Source organism: Eumetopias jubatus, unplaced genomic scaffold (genome assembly GCF_037043125.1).
Source record: "Eumetopias jubatus isolate StellerSeaLion01/CBP00866 unplaced genomic scaffold, mEumJub1_p1.0 scaffold_2, whole genome shotgun sequence".
NCBI classification, from domain to species: domain Eukaryota; kingdom Metazoa; phylum Chordata; class Mammalia; order Carnivora; family Otariidae; genus Eumetopias; species Eumetopias jubatus.
In genome coordinates, this window is record NW_028274808.1 from 7,347,900 (window position 1) to 7,366,382 (window position 18,483).

At 50.0% G+C, this 18,483-nt stretch overlaps 1 protein-coding gene across 1 annotated transcript; it reads right to left on the reverse strand.

Moving 5' to 3' along the window:
• Positions 1 to 6,784: 6,784 nt before the first annotated feature.
• DEFB1 (defensin beta 1) lies at positions 6,785 to 16,643 on the reverse strand. Its single transcript, XM_028099693.2, has 2 exons — positions 16,583 to 16,643; positions 6,785 to 6,933 (listed from the first exon to the last, which is right to left on the reverse strand). The coding sequence occupies exons 1-2, from the start codon at positions 16,641 to 16,643 to the stop codon at positions 6,785 to 6,787; spliced, it is 210 nt and encodes a 69-aa protein (XP_027955494.1).
• Positions 16,644 to 18,483: the final 1,840 nt, after the last annotated feature.

Consider the following 18,483-nt stretch of genomic DNA (forward strand, 5'->3'; position numbering starts at 1 on the left):
ATGTCATTGCAAATGGCAAGATTTCATTCTTTTTTTATGTCTGAATAATATTCCATTGTGTATATATACCATATCTTCTTTATCCATTCATTAAAAAGATAAATAATCCATTTAAAAAAATGGGCAGAAGACATGAACAGACATTGCTCCAAAGAAGACATCCAGAGGACCAACAGGCACATGAAAAGATGCTCAACATCACTTACTGTCAGGAAAATGCAAATCAAAACTACAATGAGATATCACCTCACACCAGTCGGAATGGCCAAAATCAACAACACAAGAAACAACAGATGTTGGCGGGGATGTGGAGAAAGGGGAACCCTCGTGCACTGTTGGTGGGCATGCAAGCTGGTGCAGCCACTCTGGAAAACAGTATGGAGGTCCTTTAAAAAACTAAAAGTAGACCCACTCCACGACCTAGCAATTGCACTAGTAAGTATTTACCCAAAGAATACAGAAACACTAACTCAGAGGAATCCATGCACCCCAATGTTTATAGCAGTTTTATCTACAATAGCCAGACTTTGGACACAGCCTATGTGTTACAACATCTTAGTGAAGCACATCTAGTTTTTAATATCATATCAGTCCAGATTCCTTCTTACACAGTCACTCTTTCCCTTCAGATTCTCCTTTTCTTGTGTTGCCACCGACTGATGTGTTTTTAGGCAATTCGGCATCCTGCTGTCTTTGCGACGTCCCCGGGGCCAGTCCTCTGCAGAGCTGCGCCATCTCACCCTCTCCTTTCCTTGTGGGGAGCGCACACATCCAGTGCTTCCTCCTCCCTACTTCTGCAGATGTGGCGGCGGGTGACCTTCACAGGTGCGGCCCTCATGAATTACGACTGGAGAGAGGGCGCATTCCCCTGGGGCACAGAGCAGGCACAGGGGAAAGACGAGAGAGCTTGGTGCTGTGCTGGCTGGGCACCCCAGATGCCGACCGTTTGCATTCAAGGATCTGGATGTTTCTCGCAGGGACACTGGGAATGGCTGGACTTAGGTCACCTCATTACCTGTCGCTAGTGGCCCACCTGGTGGGTGATAAGATATCAAAAGATGGGTCCCGAGGGCTATTGCCTTGGATGGGGGCTGGTGGGGATAGTCCGAGCCTGAACCCGATGTCCCAGGCCAGGGGTGGAAGGGGGAAGCTCTGTAGGGTCCTCTGGAGAACCAGCAAATGCAGCCCACGAGACGGTCAGGGAAGCGTCGATCAGCAGCCCGATGGAGCAGAAATCTTGCTAATCTAATAAAGTGTATTCTTCTGGGAGAGTAAACATTATGCACCCCTCTCCCCATCCAAAGGACTAAGTAAGAGGGAGAAAGAGGCTGAGATAGGACCCCCTTCCCAGCCCTCACATACCCCCCCACCTCTGGGGTAGCCCATACACGGGGGCAGGAACCTCCCATAGGACATGAGATTGAAGTTTAAAAAGAGACAAACCTGCATCTTCATAACCAAAGGAGATTCTTAATAACTCAAAGTTTCCAAAAAGTTATGCAATTGGACTGAGATACCATTAGTGGTTTTGTGACCTGATGAGGTGAGATGTTTCATTCAAACCAGTGATAGTTTACTGAGTGAATTCTCATCAACATTTCATGGTTTAAATAGCATGTTTGGCATGATTTTAAGGGAGGAAACGTCAGGGTCCAGGAAGTGGTGGAGAGGGTCTAAGACCGGGGTCTCCTTCCATTTCCCACGGTCTTGTCCACGTTCAACTGTGATGGTTCTAGCTCTGTGATCTTCTGAGTCTCCAAGTACAGGTGACTCTCTTCTTGCGCATATATTCTGATTCAGCGCTGAGTCAGACTCTGGCTATCATGGATGGAGGCTCTTCAACCCACAGAGGCAGACAAACCAGCTTGTTAGTGACCCAGGCAGACGAGGTGGTAGAGGGCCATGTGCAGATGGCCAGCCAAGCTCCTGACCACCGGCTGCTGGACAAGATGACAGGTCTCCCTCCCCATGGCTACACCCCCAAGAGCAAGGCAGAGAAAAGGAAAGGGAGCAGCCCGTTCTGTCATTGCCACGTGTCAGGGATCACGCTGAGTCGGAGCTATACGTAAGTCATCTCCTTGAATGCTCCTGTCAACCCTGGGGGTACATTTATTCAGCTAGGGAAACTCCTCAGGTATTTTAGGGGGCACGGAATTAATTATTCCTTCTCCTGTCCCTTTTTTTTAAATGTGAGCCACAGCTCCGGGGACCCATGACACCCCATGGGGTCGGGGGGCCAGGAGAAACAGCATCAAGACATGCAGAAGAGAAGGGGTTGCCCGTGGCATGGACCCTCCTGGGGCACCGTGGTGGGCTTCCCTTGAAGGAGTACCCCTCACCGGTGAGGCAGAACCCGAGGAAGGTGAACGTGGTTGAGGACGCCCCCCGTATCCTTGTGCTGCTCATGCCCCGGAGCACTTGCACGGTCGCCCAGCCCTCCCCTGACCGCCAGGGAGCCGGCTGCGGGGAGAACACATTCCTGCCCTCCCTCCAGTGGAGCCTCTGTGGTCACTGTGGCCTGTGACGCCAGCCCCGTGAGGAGGGCTGGGGGACCTCTCCCCCTCTTGTGGGGCCAGGCTGGCCGCAAGGGGAATCTGAGTTCTAGGAGGAGGACATCCCCGATTTCTGGTCGGAAGCCTTGGCAACAGAAAGCAGAGCAGTGCACAGAACGCCAACAGCCACCGAATCGTCCCTGAAGGTAGAGCCCAACAGGGACGGTCAATCAGCCTGCCAGGCCCATAGGGCGCATCTCCTAGGTCCCCTGCGGCCTGTGACTAGACAGGCTGTTCCTGACCGCCAAGTGTTCCGTCTTCTTCCCTGAGATGGTCAGTCAGGTGCAGCCAGGTGGGGAGAGGCTCAAGGAAACAGAACGTATCACACTCACAGGTCCTCGAGATGGGAGGCCCAGCGCACCATGCAGGGGCCCATGGAGACGCCACGGTGGCCAGGAGACAGAATACAGGAGGGAGGGGAAGCCTGAGGCCACTGCTTTTGTTGGAGTTTCTGAGGGGAGGCAAAGCAGGGCAGGATTCACAGTTTGGGGCTGGCTTGTTGGAATAGTTTTGGAAGGCTTGAGGCTAGAGGGGTAGCCTCGAGTAGGCTGGTACCTTGCCCTGGGATGACTAAGGTGCCAGAACATGGTCTCCTGGGGTGCACAGGCCAGACGGAGGAGAGTGGCTCTGGCTGGGTCAGTTTACACATGAAAGGCATGTTCCTGGCTGGGGCTTTGCTCTAAGAATCAGCTAGCCCTGGGCGGAGCAGTCTCTCCCCAGCCAGGAAGGTTTTCTATTTGTTTGTTGGTTTGGTTTGTTTTGTTTTCCATTTTTTTTTTTTTTTTTTTGGATATCAAAACGTAATAAGCAGAAAAGAACACATATACAACACAACATTTATTTATTTTTTTAAAGATTTTATTTATTTATTTGAGAGAGAGAAAGAGAGAGAGCACATGAGAGGGGGGAGGGTCAGAGGGAGAAGCAGACTCCCCGCCGAGCAGGGAGCCCGATGCGGGACTCGATCCCGGGACTCCGGGATCATGACCTGAGCCGAAGGCAGTCGTTTTAACCAACTGAGCCACCCAGGCGCCCATAACACAACATTTAAATCAGTGGACTTTGACTTGAGCAGATTGCCTTCTAGAATGTGGGTGGGCCTCATCCAATCAGTTGAAGGCCTTCCTAGAACACACTGACCTCCCCCCAAAAGAAGGAACTCTCCTAGCAGACAGCCTCTGGATGTGAACTGCAACTCTTTTCTACATTTCCAGCCTGTTAGCCCACCTCCATTAGCTTTTGGACCCATCAAGTCTCCATAATTGCGTGGGCCAATTCCTCAAAATAAATCTTGCTCAATATATATATATACACACACACACATCCTGTTGGTTCTGTTTCTCTGAAGACCACTGACTAATAGAGATGCCTTAACTCTGAAGACCACCACATACATGCACAAGGAGCTTCAGTTGCCTCCTGTTCATTTTTTTTTTTTTTTTTTTTGAGGAAAGCTTGGAGTGGACTATTTAAGGAGACCCCTGTCAGGGAAACCTATGACAAAATCATGAATGGCTACCACGTATTAGTGCCCATCAGAGCAAGAATGCTTCTTCGGCTCACTGCGATTCCATCACCGATCTCTTGACTAGATGGGGTGACATGCCCTGTGGGCCCATGAGCTACAAAGTCAGGATGGCACACTGTCTCCATATGAGGCCATGTGATTTTACTATCAAAAGCTGAAGCAATGCTAGGGTGTGTTTTTTTTTTTTTTAAGATTTTATTTATTTGAGAGAGAGAGGAAACAGGAGAGAAGCAGAGGAAGAAGGACAAGCAGACTCCATGCTGAGTGCAGAGCCTGACACGGGGCTCAATCCCCGGACCCTGAGATCATGACCTGAGCTGAAATCAAGAGTCGGACACTTAACCGCCTGAGCCACCCAGGCGCCCCTAGGGTGTATTTTGTGTGATGTATGACACCCTGCCTTCCTCCAAGATACATCTGTGACCAGGGTAGTCCCTGGCAGGTGGATGATGCAGCTCCCAGGACTGTGCTGGCTGACGGCAAGACCGAGCAGCGATACCTGGTACCCTTTCCCGGGGATTCTGGACTCATGGGCGGACGCACTGAGGGCAAGCTAGTCTTCCATCAGCCACAGCACTCTAACGGGCACCAGGAATTAGGAGGTGGGAGATACTCCTCAAAAAAGGAGCCGTGCAAAACCTATCTGCTTCAGTGGACACGCCTCACTCAGGGCAGTGAGCGTGTTGACTAGCTCTAAAGGTACGTGACTCATTCCTTCCTTAGGGACGGCCACAGCATTAAAGCTGGACCCGGGACTGTATGTGGTGCTTACTCGAGTCAGTACTTGCTTTTCATCTAAGCGGATGCTATCAGAGGACCCAGACATTGGCCCTTGCAACTGTTCCGAAGTCCAGTGGATTGTAGACAGCGGCAGGCGCGTCCCTAACTGCCGGGCCATCTTCCCTCCGCGGTGGCTCGGGTGGTGTCGCCCGCATTCCCGTGTAAGCAAAGCGGGGGCTGAAAGGGTGGCAGTAGTGGTGAGAGGGGAGATGAATGCGCATCACCGGGAAAATGGGGAAGTGGGATAGCTTGGCTGGTCCTGCTCAGGTGCAGGAGGGAGCCGCAGCAAGGGCCTCATCGAAGGAGGACAGGATTTGGGTGGTATTGGCTTCTCCGTACGCTGCAAGCCTGCAGAGGCCCTGGGCAGGCGGGAGCAGGGAGTGCAAAGGCTCAGAGGAGTTTGGATGGATGGGGGGCGGCACAACATGGGGGGGGAGGCAAGAGAAGATGAGAACCTGATCAGCTGCAGTCCCTTGCAATGGGCAGTCAGGAGCGCCACCCCCCTTGTAATAGGAGCCCTGGAACCAAATGTCCCAGAGGTGGAGGGGCTGCAAGAATCCTGCTCGCCTTTCTGGTCCGGGGCCTGCTATTTCTGGTGATGGTGCTGTCGATGGCATACCACCCTCTTCCTGGGACAGTCACTTGCCTCTTTGTGGCTGGGGATCCAGGAGCATTTGCTTTTGGTTACTTGAAGAGCTCCTGCAGGGCAGGGAAAATCACCACAACCTGGTAAACCGAAGAATGTGAGATAAACACAGAATGTGGGGTTTTTTTTTCTGCCGGAGGAACTGGGTCTTGGGAAACCCAAACCTTGGCTGTCCTAAGTGGGAAGCCTTATCTGGGAATCTGTCTTTGATTTGACATCCAGAGGAATGCTCCCAGGAAGGACTTCCATATCTTGAAGAGGGAAGTTGACAGCATGCCTGAGGTTTCTTTTCAAAATCGAATGCTCCTGGATTATTTCTTCAGCTTTTTGGAGGGAAGGGAGAGGCCTGGATGCACTGGAAGTAGCCACCTGTGGTGTGTGTGTCACAGAGAAAGCCCGGTGGTTAACGTCCACAACACAAATCAGCCCCCCTCCCTCCGCCCCCCCGGCCCCCCCACCAGAAGACGGCGGTTGATGATGGAACCTGCTGCTAGGGGGATGGGAGCAGAAGTTTTTACAGTGTTTGCTTTTCATCTGTGCTTATAATGTATCAACGTGGACTATGAAATTGTCCTTGCCAGACTACAGACGGCAGAACCGCATGTGTCATTGGGAGTTGTAAAAAATTTATTGGAAAAAAGGGCAAGCAACCCGTTCTCCCTCCCCAACAGGTGTCTGCGGGCCAAGGAGTGAAATGAGAAGGACAGAGGCTTCCGTCACTGGCTCCGGGCGAGGCTGTGTGATCGCGGAGCGGGAAGCTGGACACGAGGCCTGGAGAAGGGAAGTTACGGGAGATGTTTTGTGGCCCTAAGGGAGCTTCTCGGATGCTAAGGTGAACCCACCCACTGCCCCAGGCCCAGGAAGGAGAAAAGGCTGCTCTGGACTCTGCAGACGGGCTGTTTCACGGAACAGGCTGCTAAGACCGCTGAGTTTGGGGTGAGCTGCACCTGGACCAGGGAAGGCCTCGTCGGCCTCGTCCCCTCCTCGTGGGTGTGTCCTTGGTCTCACGGGCACCCTCGGCATCGCCCACACCTGCCTTGTTAATGACGCGCAGTGGAGGTGACACGGCTCAAGCCTGGTCAGCATCGCCGTGCAGGGCGGGCCCTGTGGCCCGGCCCATCTCTGCTCCTAACCCCCAGGCTCTCGCAACCTCTTCCTAAAGGAGACAAGAGTCATTTTGGTCGGAAAGAGGTATGCTTAAAAAAAAGTCGTCTTTTATTAAAACAGCGATTACAAATACTTCGTTGACTTCCTTTCTCCATCACGCCCGGCTCAGAGTCAACGCATGCAGCACTTGGCCTTCCCACCGTAACAGGTGCCCTCCACCCTGGTGAAGAGTGGGCAAGGGGAGAAGTTACAGGTGCCTCCTTTCCTAGCACAGATGTAGTGGTCAGACCTCTGGCCGAGACCTGTCAGAAAGCCAGCGCCTGTAGGGAGGGAAAGAAAACACTTCAGACTCACAGCTTGCGGCCACAGTGATTTTAGAACATTTGGCAAAGCAACTCTTTGCAAAGCCCTGAGAAGGGTTTTCTCTTCCAAGATTTTGCACTGTCCGAGGTCTGTGCCAGCTATGGCCAGAGGGAAGCCGATGATGAGTAGCAGGCTTTTGAGCACGGTTTCCTTCTGCCCAGAGAGCTTTAAGGTGTGCGGGGATTTCAATCCTGACTCTGTGAGCGTCCTAAACTTCCCCCACTCCCGTGCTGCCTGGTTGTACCAAGCCCTCCAACCGGAATCCCTGCTTCCCCATCTCTCCTATCACCATCTTCACTGAAATCTGTGTTCCGTTCAGGGCAGGTTGAAAGTATGGCTACCCTATAACACTTCCACTGTTTTGTCCACTTGGAGTTCATTCTGCCTTCTTCCCAATATCCCAGAATCTCGTAATCAGAAGGTTTCTAGACTAGTCTTCTGCCCTATCTGATAGCTGCCCTACGATATCCCCAGTAAGTGGGGGTCGAGCCACTGTTTTGCTTGCCTTCGTTGATAGGTCTTATGGCCTGAATGGTGTCCCCTCCACCAGAATGTGTATGTTGATGTCCTCACTAGCCAGGGCCTCACAATATCACTGTATTTGGAGGTAGGGCTTTTCAAGAGGTGATTAAGGTTAGATGAGGTCATAAAAGTAGTCTCTAATCCCAACAGGACTGGGATCCTTATAGGACGTTTGGACCTATAAAGTGATGAGGGCACACAGAGGAAAGTCCACATGCGGACAGGAGAGTAGGTGGCTATCCACGAGCTGAGGAGCGAGGCCTCTGGAGAAGCCTAACCCACTGACACGTTGACCTTGAACTTCATTAATCCTCTCTAGAAGTGGGAGAGGATTAATGTCTGTCGTTGAAGGAGACCCCCCCTGTGCTCTTTTGTTATGGCCCCGTCCAGCTGATGAACACAGCAGGCCATCACCAGCGGTGATGGTGGGAACAGTCCATTCTAATGTCGTCTGTCTCTGCATATCGGAAAGATGGTTCTCATACCCATTGAAATTGTCCCCTTCTGTAATCCGTATCCCTGTTACAGCTGCCTCATCTGACCTAGAACTGTGGGTGTCTGGTGACTGGATATTTGGCAATGTTTAGGGACATTGAGGGTTGTCACCACTCTGGGGTATGTGGGGAGGATGTTATAGGTATCTGGTGGGTGGGGGCCAGAGGTGCTGTCAGGGACCAGCGATGCACAGAACAGCCCTCTAACAGAATTATCTGGCCCCAAATGTCAATAGCCCCGAGGCTGAGAAATTGTGGTGTAGACCAGTGGTTCTCCATGCTGCATACACATTCAATCAGTTGGGATAATCTTAAAAATATACACTTAATTGTTCTGGGGTGGAGTTTAGGTACTGGCATTTAAAAAAAAAAAACCCCTCCTTAGACGCGTCTAATGTTCGGTAAAGAATCGAGAATCGCTGGACCACTGGTTTTCAAATTTTAGTCAGAACTAACAGTACAGAATTCCCTTGTCAAGGTTGGGAGCAGACAGGAAGGGAAGCAAGGACAGCACCTTCTACTATAATATAAAAAAATTAAAATTATTAGGAATTAAAAAACTTGAATAGTTCACGGAAATAGAAAAATTGGAAATATTTTTCTAATCGTATATCCATATAGAAAAAATAGAACACTCACCTGAACAAACATAAAAATTCAGTTGAGACAAAAAAAATCTTAGAAAAATACAATTCGCTAAAATAAACAAATAAGAAATAGAAAATGTAAATAGTCCCATAAATATCAAAGAAATCGAGTCCATAAATGAGACTCTAGGCCAAGATGGCTTCATTAGCAAATGCTACCAAGCAACAAATAAGAAATAGTGTCTACACAGCACTGTTTTTCAGAATAACAAGATAGAACATTCCCTAGTTCATGGTGTGATGCCAACTTGGTCTTAATACCACCATCCATAAAGATCCGCAATGCAAGGAAAGAAAAGGAAACCTACAGCTCAACCTCCCTGATCTGCAGAGAGGCAAAGATCCTATATAAAATGTCAGCACACAGAATAAAACCAAGTTTAGTTTATTTCACAAATTCAAGCTTTCATTTAACATTTGAAGATCGGTCAATGCCTATTAACAGTTAAAGGAGAAAAATCCTATGATCGTCCCAACAGGTGCAGAAAAATTGGAAAAATTCAACACTGATTAATGATAAAAACTTTCAACAAATGAGAAACTGGTGAGAACTTCCTTGATCTCATAGAGAAAATCTACAGAAGCCTATAACCAACAGTACACTCAATGCTCAAACATTGAAAACTTTTCATTTGAGATTGCCAACAAAACCAGCATAATGGCTGTCAGCAATTGCATTGAACGTTCTACTTGAGGTTACCAGCCAGGGGAGGAACAGGAGGAAAAAAAAAATATATATGTAAGGGTTGAAAAGGAAGAAATAAAATTGTCACTATTTGCAGGCTTTCTGATTATATATAGACACTCCAGAAGGAAATAATTAAAAAATTTAACTATGTTGCTGTATATAAGATCAATATAAAAAAATCAATTTTACTTCTGTGTATTAGCAACCAACACATAAAATGAAATTAAAACAAATCACCATATTGAAATATCAAATGCCTCATTATAACTCTAAGAAAATACAGTACTCCTGTATATAAGAATACAATATTCTTTGATAAGTTAAATAAGAACAAAATAAGTGGGAATGCTGTTTTAAGCACTGGAAGATTAATTATTTTTCAAATGTTAATTTTCCCCAAATCAATCTGCAGATTTAACTCCATACCATGAAAATATCAAGAGATTCTTGCAGTAAAACTTGAAAAGCTTATTCTAAAATTTATATGGGAATTCAAAGGACCAAGAATAGCCAAAACACTCTTGGAGAAGAAGGTAGGAGGACTTGCTTTACTGGATTTCGAGACTAATTATATATCCACTGTAATTAGACTGTTTGGTAAAGATGCAAGGACAAACCTACAAGTGGAACAGAATAAAGAGTGCAGAAGGGGGCCCATACACATACTGAGAATTGGGGCAGACCAGCTGCGTAGGGGAACAGTTGTGGTTGGGGGCGGGGATGCTCTCCTTAGAGCTGGTTCTGGGACAATTGGATATTCATGTTGAAAAAAAAAAAAAACAAACACAAACTTTACCCTTAACTCACACATTAAAAACCATTGCCAGGTGGACAATAAGTCTAAATGAAAAAAGAGAAATAATGAGTCATCAGAGGACAACACTGCAGACTTTCTTCATATTTTGGCGGTAAAGAAAGATTTCTTAAGATACAAAAGGGATTATCCATAAAGGAAAAGATATGACACATTTAGCCACATTATAATCATGATACAAACTTCAGTGTAAGGAAAGTTTCCATTAGGAGAGAGAAAAATCACAGCACAAGGTAGGAGAAGAGATTTGTAATGTTACAAAGGGCTTGCATGCAGAATATAAAAAGGACTACTACAAATCATTAAGAAAAAACAGATAATCTGATAGAAAATATAGACACGTATTACAAAAGATATCCAAATGGCTAGTAACTATATAGAAAAGTGCTCAACTGAGTGTTCATCAGGAAAATGCAAATTAAAATTCCAAGGAGCTACCACTACACTCACCAGACACCTAACATTTAAAGATGATTGACAGTAACAAGAATTGGTGTGGATACGGAGCAATGGGAACTCTCATTCACTGGAGAACGGTGTGGCATTATCTACCAAAATATAATTTTTTTGTGCTATTATCTATCTATCAATCAAAATTGAACATGCATATCCTAGGACCCACAATGCCCCCTACCTCATGGTACCTAGCCAACTGAAAGGCATGCATGAACCAAGCTATATTATTCAGCATGAGTGTTAACATGGTAAAAGTCCAAGAAATATAGGAAGTCATTACCATAAAAGTCAAGCGGTGATTACCTCTGGGGGAAGGAGCAAGGGGTGGGTGACCGAGAAGCCCGGAGGGATATTTTTTAGGTGCCGGCCAAGTCCTGCTTCTTGACTTAAACCTTGGTCACAGGCTACTTGTTTCGTGATTCATTAAGTTGTACATTCCTGGTTTATGCACTTTCCTGGATGCACGTTATATTTTGCAGTTAAAGAAGGAAAAAAGTAAGAGTTGCTTCTGAAAACGTTATCTGCCTATTCCCAGAGTTGTGCAGGCTCTGCCCCAGGTGTGTCCCGTCCCCGACTCGGTGCGCTTCCCTGCACTCCCTGCCTGCCCGTGAGCTCCGTGGGTAACTCACACCTGCTCTTCTCCCCTTTCCCAAGGGCGACAACACTTCCCGGAACTTGGTGCTTATTCCGGTCAGTGCTCGCGAAGCTGGCCTGAGATACGTGATCCCGCACATCCCGTGGCGGCCGCCGGAGCGCCACAAACCAAAGGAATGTGGAAAAGAGAAAACTCTCTTCTAGGTAAGAACAAGGGGGTGAGAAGGAGCGGAGGCAGGCCTGTTGGCAAAGCAGGTTTGTGCCAGTTTCTATGCTTGCGGCGAAAATAGGGAGTCTTGCACGTGTACATTTATTGAGCCAGTTACAGCTGGATTGTCCAAAATCCCACCTCAATGCAGGGGCAACACCAACTGTCGCTCTAGTCAGGGGGTGATAACCGGTGTTGGTTGAAAGAAGGACCGTTAGATTCAGTGGCGGGAAACTCGGTAGGAAATGGGTGCAGAGAACGGTAGACGGGGAGCGGGGGGTTGAGGGGGGATCCCAGGAATGGAGTGTGGTGAGCAGGTTGCTAACGGAGCTCGTCCTCTGTCCTTCTGCTCAGAAATGTGGGCACCAAGGTTCCCTTTGTGACATCCGATCAGAGCTACTAGTGAGGTTTTGGAACAGTGTTGGAAGGCAAAACTTGGAGGGCTGTTGATTAAATTATAAGTGTCTTGGGCTAAAAAACCACCAGGCTGAGGCGAGAGTGAATTGCGAAAATGATAAGGGTTTTTGGAAAAACTATGAGGCCCCACCTCGCCCCCTGCCAGGATCCACGCCCCCTTTCCCTGCCCAGGAACCTGCAGGAAAAGGGCAGGAGGCTCTCGGAAAGGCCAGGAGCCGGAACACCTGACCTGTGGGACCGAGAAGTCTGAGATGTGTGAGGAGCAAACAGACGCGCAGACACACAGAGCCAAAGAATGCACTCTGGGTTTTCCCACCCCTGGCCGCAGAGCCCCACACCTACTGAGGCGTATGGGGACGCGGTGCTGGGAAGCGGCAGGAGCCTGGTCCTATGTGCAGAATCAGCTGATCGGAGCCCTCTGGGCCTCCGCGAGTCAGCTGAGGCTCTTTCCCTGCTCAGGACAAGGTGGTGGTTGGCAGTCATGCCGGGGGAAGGGCTGCCCGCCAGCAAGAGGCTTCCCTGACGCTGGGGCATCGAAACCCTTAGGAGTGATCCTGGTGCTCAAGCCATCGGCGGAGGCCAGAGAGGATCCAACTTCATCGCTATGCATCCTTTTCGTCCTCTTTTTAAGATTTTATTTATTTATTTTAGAGAGGGGCAGAGAGAGAGAGAGAAGCAGACTCCCTGCTGAGTGCAAGCCCGACTTGGGGCTCGATCTCACGACCCTGAGTCATGACCTGAGCTGAAATCAAGAGTTGGAAGCGTAACTGACCAAGCCACCCAGGCGCCCCTCTATGAATCTTCTTAAGCTATCTGGGGACAAAATCAAATACACAGGCCACTCCTGCAAAACAAGTAACAAAATTCCAAACTGAACTGGAATAAAACTAAAGACTGGAGGCCCCCTTCCACAGGCACGTAGCCCAGTGGGGTCCCTGCTCGCCAACTCCTGCCTTGAAAATCAGCAACGCCTCTTGGAAGTTCATGAGAGTTTTAATTCAGTTCTGCCTAGGTTATTCTTAAGATCCACCCGTGTGCCTGGTGACACAGCCAGAGTCTTGGGGAAGCGTGTGGAGAGAATGTGGGGTTTGGAACCAGAGCTGGAATCAAGTTCTTGTTATTTGCCGGCTGGGTATTTGAAAGTCAACTTTTCTGAGATTTACTACCAAAAAAAAAAAAAAAAAAGAAAAGAAATCTGTAAAATGGGGATAATAGTAGGTCCCTGCGTGATAGAGATGCTGGGACATTTAGTGAGATGATATTCATAGAACTGCTTTGTTCAGCTGTAAAGCGCCACGTGTGGTATTTTGTGAGCACAGCTCAGTTTCCCATGTGATGCTGACCAGGGGCCTCTGCGAAGCTTGGTTTGGCGGCCGCAGGGCCCTTGTGTCTGAGGCGGGGGGAGGGGGAGCATGTTTTTCTCGACGGGACCCAGAGGCCATAGGAGACACATTCTTGGTGGTGGCTGCCAGAGGTCAGGCAGGTGAAAGGAATTTGGGCAAGCAGGTTAGGGTGGGGATCACAGAGTGAGACACTCAGGTGTGGACAAGGCAGGGCAGACTCTGAGGGTCACAGAATGTGCGAGCGGGGAGTCATTTTGCCCAAACCTTCATATTAGAGGTGGGGAAATTGAGGCCCAGACGCCTAGGAGTGCCCATGGTGTCCCAGAAGGAAAGGAAGGAAGGGTATGGAGGAGTGGACCATGCCTCTCTCCGTGGGTTTGGTTAGTTTTGCTCTGGGGAAGTGTTAACCACCTGGGAAAAGGCGTAGCTGAAACAGAACGTCCTTCCCACGTCCCTGGGTCCACTTTGCTCTCCCCCAATCAGCCTCCACGCTGCCAATACAGTCTCTAAAAGAAGCCGTTTCTGATTCTATCCCTCTCCCAGTTTAAAAACCTTTGGGGCCCACACACACCCGGATGGTTTCCTGCTGCAGAAGACCCCACTCAGTGAGGCCCCAGAGTCTCCTGCGCCCATGACTCCTCTCTGCCTGACTCGGCAGCCCCGGCGTCAGAGCGGACGGCCTGGGTTCGAGTCCTCACTCTGCCTGTTAGCAGTCCTGTGAGTTCGGCCAAGTTATTTATCCACAAAACGAGGATAATGGTTCTTCCTTCCCCATACGGGCCTGGGGAGAGGGGGGACTAAGGTAAAAGTGACAGCTTTAGGGTTTTATTTCCCTTCCTCTCTGGGCTTTCACACCCGATAGCCTTTCTGTCTGGTTGGTCTTTATTCCCACCTGCCCTTCTCCTTTCACTAGTTTATTTAACTCTGGCCCACAGATCTGCCTGCCCACAGCAGCCAGACAGATGGGGAAAGTCGGCGAAGGAGGCTGACCCGAGCGGTAGGAAGCGGTGGGGTCTGCAGTGATGGGGGGAGTTGCTTCACTGCTGCTATACCTAGAGTTCAGGCTTCATTTGCTTGTGTTCTTAAGAGAAGATACAAATCTGATCTTTATGTGACACATCCTGAGTTTTTAATGTCAAAAAGGAAGTACAAACATTTTTTTTTAAATACCATGAACACCAAAATGACTTCCATCTTTCCTTCCGGAAAACCTTTCTGGCCCCTCGAGACCAGGTCAGTCCCCTTGTCACGCCTTCCCCTGGCACCCTGTACTTAATGGCATTTCACAACGCAATGGTAATTAGATAATTAATTATAAAATTGGGTTTCTTGTCATGCTCTGCTTCTAGAACGTCAGGTCATGCTTTCAAGGGCTGTGTTCTCTTGCCCTTCCCCAGGGCAATACCTGCACACCATAGCTGTTACCTAAATATTTGTGGAATCAGTGAGTGAGCAGCCCCAAACGATCCTGATTTCTAAACCCCTCGGCTGGGTTCTCATCCAGCTGATGCAGGGGACCCGAGTTGCCTTGTCATTGGGACATCATGCTGTGTTCACAGAAATAAGATTTGTATAAGATAAAAGGGGCAGAAATAAGATTTGTATAAGATAAAAGGGGCAGAAATAAGATTTGTTTAAGATAAAAGGCGGCCCCTTTTTTTGATAGAGATAAAAACTGCTAAAAGAGAATGTCCAGTCATGGTTTCTGGCAGTGACCACACAACCACCATTCACCTCGGGGCATGTGGGCCTCAGTTTCCCCATGGGTGAGTAGATGAGCCCTAATGGCTTTCTCAGAAAAGGGAGTGAACTGATCCCCTGTGAGGGCTCGGCCGGAGTCACAGTGTGAGGCTGGGACCCAAGCAGCACCTTCTAGAAGCAGCACTCGGCTCCCTTCTTATCTTAAACTTGGTCCTGTCCCCAGACGGAGAATCAGTGCCGTGCAGACAGGATTTGCGTGTTGTCAGAGGACAGCATAGGGGAGCTTCTCCTGGGAGTGTCTGAGCGAGTCCTGTGTATACTAAGCATTCCATCATGTTAGCTAATACTGCTATACGGAATGATTAGTACGTTTGGTTGTTCCTGCATCACCTCAGAAACACTTTAATATTCTCTGCTTTGAATGAGATGCCTGTAGTCATCTGTCGAGGTGACTGACTGAACATAACTCTTCAAGTTAATATAGTGGCTCTCAAGCTTGAACTGCACTGCAGTCACACACTTTGCAGGGCCCCTCGGGGCGAATGCACACGTGCACGCGCGCAGCTGAGGTCAGAGTGGGACAAGAAGGCATGTACGCTCGCTGGGCGGCATGCACTCGTATTGTTGGTTCTTTGAAAAAAACATGGTGGCGACTCACTAAACTGATCTCTCCACCCCTCGAGTGGGTCCCAGCTGGAAACTTAAAACTCTGCATTAGAATACTTTCCTACCCAGTTTCCAGATGGGGGGACTGAGTTGTCCTTGGAGAAAATGTAGCAGATTTCTATGATGCAGAGAAGCACCGTCGGATCTTTTAGGGGACTTTGGAGCTTTCATGCTCTAAGTGCTCCCTGCCACAGCCCCCTCATTTTGCAGATGAGACAGCTGAGGCCCAGGATGTATGATTTGCTTGAGGCCATGATAGAACATGTCCCCAGTTGGATCCACCTGTAGTGGCCCACCTCCTCTTACACTGCTGTTCTGACCCAGGGGAGCTGCCCCCTTCCGGCCCGACAGAAAGCTCCCTCCTGTGCCCTGGAGAGATTTCCCGCTCCGCAGAACATGGGAGGACTTCCCAAGGAAGACTGAAGACCACCTGCGCACCCCTGAGCGCCCGAGCATGAAGTGAGTCAAAGGTGCAGGGTGAGCTGGCTTTGTGGGAGGGGCAGGTGCACCTGCTTACCGCAGGCCACCTGGGAGGCCCCACCCAGTGACCGGGGTGCGCCAGGGCTGGCAGCCTACACCTCTCGCCCCTGGATAGGAAGCTGGCCTCTCAATGCGAGGAGCCATGTTGCAGAGAGAGTACGTGGTCCCCTTCCACATAGGATGATTTCTAGATGTCCGGGACAAAGACGGAGATGGGGGATGCTGGAGCTGCCTGCGACGGGCCCCGATCCCTGCCAAGCACCGAGGGCATGGAGCCCCAAGCACAGTCGGGGAGGGAGACCTGGGTCTGTCGCTCCTGCGGCTGGGCTGCCCTGCGGGCCGGGGGGGAGTCAGCCTGGGGTGCTCCCGGGGGGCTCGTCCCTGGGGCTCGGGGGAAAGCCCCAGGCCCCCGGCTCAGCAGGCTTGCCCATCACAGTCTGCCCAAGCCCGCCCCTCAGCCTCCGGGATGCTTCTCTGCCACTCCACCCCCAGGACCCAAGGGGAAGCTGTCCTCAGACCTAGCCCCTGAATTCCTGGCCCAGGGCGAGGGTGCTAGAGCAGGGTCTCAAAGCTCACCTGGGGCCAGGTGGGAGAAGAGGAGGCACAGAATCAGCAGCGGGAAGGAGAGGACCCTCATGGTGCCTGGCAGGCTGGGCCGGGATGCCCGGTGAAGGCAGAGAGGCTCCTCGGAGGCCGAGCCGACAGAGACTTCCAGAGGCGGGAGTGTCTCTGTATTTATAGGGCAGAGGTTGCACAACCGCAGAGGTGATCTGAAGGGTGGTGTCGCAATCCAGAGTGAAATTCTAATAAATAACCCCTCGTGCCATTTGCCCTGAGTAGTCTGCGAGTCATGTGCACACACTTTTCTCTGTCTAGCTGTGACTAGATTCAGCTTTCCACCTGGAAAACCTGGAGTTGGCTCCTCTGACCAGTTCTGTTTGGTTTTTGAGGCTGGGCAATGCGGAGGGGCTTGCTGAAGAAGGCAGCTCAGGCCGGCAGGCCCGCCGTGGCGGGGGTGGGGGGGTGGGGGGGGCGCTCAGAGAGCCGGACGAGGTGGCCTCGGGGGGGGGGGGGCGGAGAGCACTGCGCGAGGTGGCTGCCCAGCCCCCAGCCCGTGCAAGTCTCTGTCGCTGAGCCGTGTTCCCTGTGCGATGGCCCCAGACAGCACCCTCTTCCCTGACAGAGGCCCAGCCACTTGCTTTTCACTTAACCTACTGGTGTGGACTCTTCCACAGGCCAAGGCTGCTTTCGCAAAATTCTCTGCTTCTGCGGTGCATGCTCTCCTTGGCTACCCAGTGCCGTCCTTCCGTCCCTCCCTCCCTTCCTTCCTTCCTTCCTCCCTTCCTCCCTTTCTTTTTCTTTCTAATGGGTGTGCCTCTCAAATCTTTTTAAACCTACCATCCTCCTCTATCACTTAAACAATTTTTTTCATCAATACTTTATTTTTTTAGAGCAGTTGTTGGTACACAGCAAAATTTAGGAGAAGCTACAGAGATTTCCCATCTACTCCCTGCCCCCCCAGCCTCCCCCACTGACAGCATCCCCCCCACCCCACAGAGGGTACATTTGTTACCACTGATGAACTTACATCGACCCATCATTATCAGCCTGAGTCCATAGTTTGCATTAAGGTTCACACTTGGTGTTGTGCATTCTAGAGGTGTGGACGAACGTATGATGACACGCATTCACCATGACAGTGTCACGCAGAGTAGTCCCTGTGCCCTAAAAATCCTCGGGGCTCCACCTCTTCGTTCCTCCCTCCCCGCTAACCCCTCCAGCCGCGGATCCCTTTCCTGTCTCCACCACTTTGCCTCTTCCGGAATGTCACGTGGGTGGAACCAGACAGTATGCAGCCTTTTCAGACTGGCTTCTCTCACTTGGGGGTACGCATGGAAGGTTCCTCCATGCCTTCTCATGCCTTGATAGCTCATCTCTTTTTAGTGCTTCATAATATTCCACTGTCTGAATGAACCACAGTTTACTTCTCCAGTCACTTACAGAAGGACATCCTGGTTGATTCCAAGCTTTGGCAGTTACGAATGAAGCTGCTATAAACATCTGTGTCAGGTTTTTGTGTGAACATGTTTTCAACTCCTGAGTGTGGATGTCAAGGAGTGCAATTGCTGGATCGTATGGCAAGAGGTTGTTTCGTTTTATTAAAAACTGCCGAACTGTCTCCAAAGTACCTGCGCCATTTTGTGTCCCCCCAGTGGTAAGCGAGGGCCCCCGTTGCTCCAAGTCCTGGCCAGCATTTGGTGTTGGCAGTGCTTCCAGATTTGGGCCATTCTCACAGGTAGGGAGGGCTATCTCCTTGTTTTAATTTGTTTTATATGATGCGGAGCATCTTTTCTTGTCCAGCTTTCCTTTTTTCCAACTAGACGTCCGTTACTAGGAAGTTGTCAACTACGGCTTCCCAGGAGCGAGCCCCTGGAGGGGCCTCTGGGAGTGTGAGGTTCTGGTTTCCAGACGGGGCT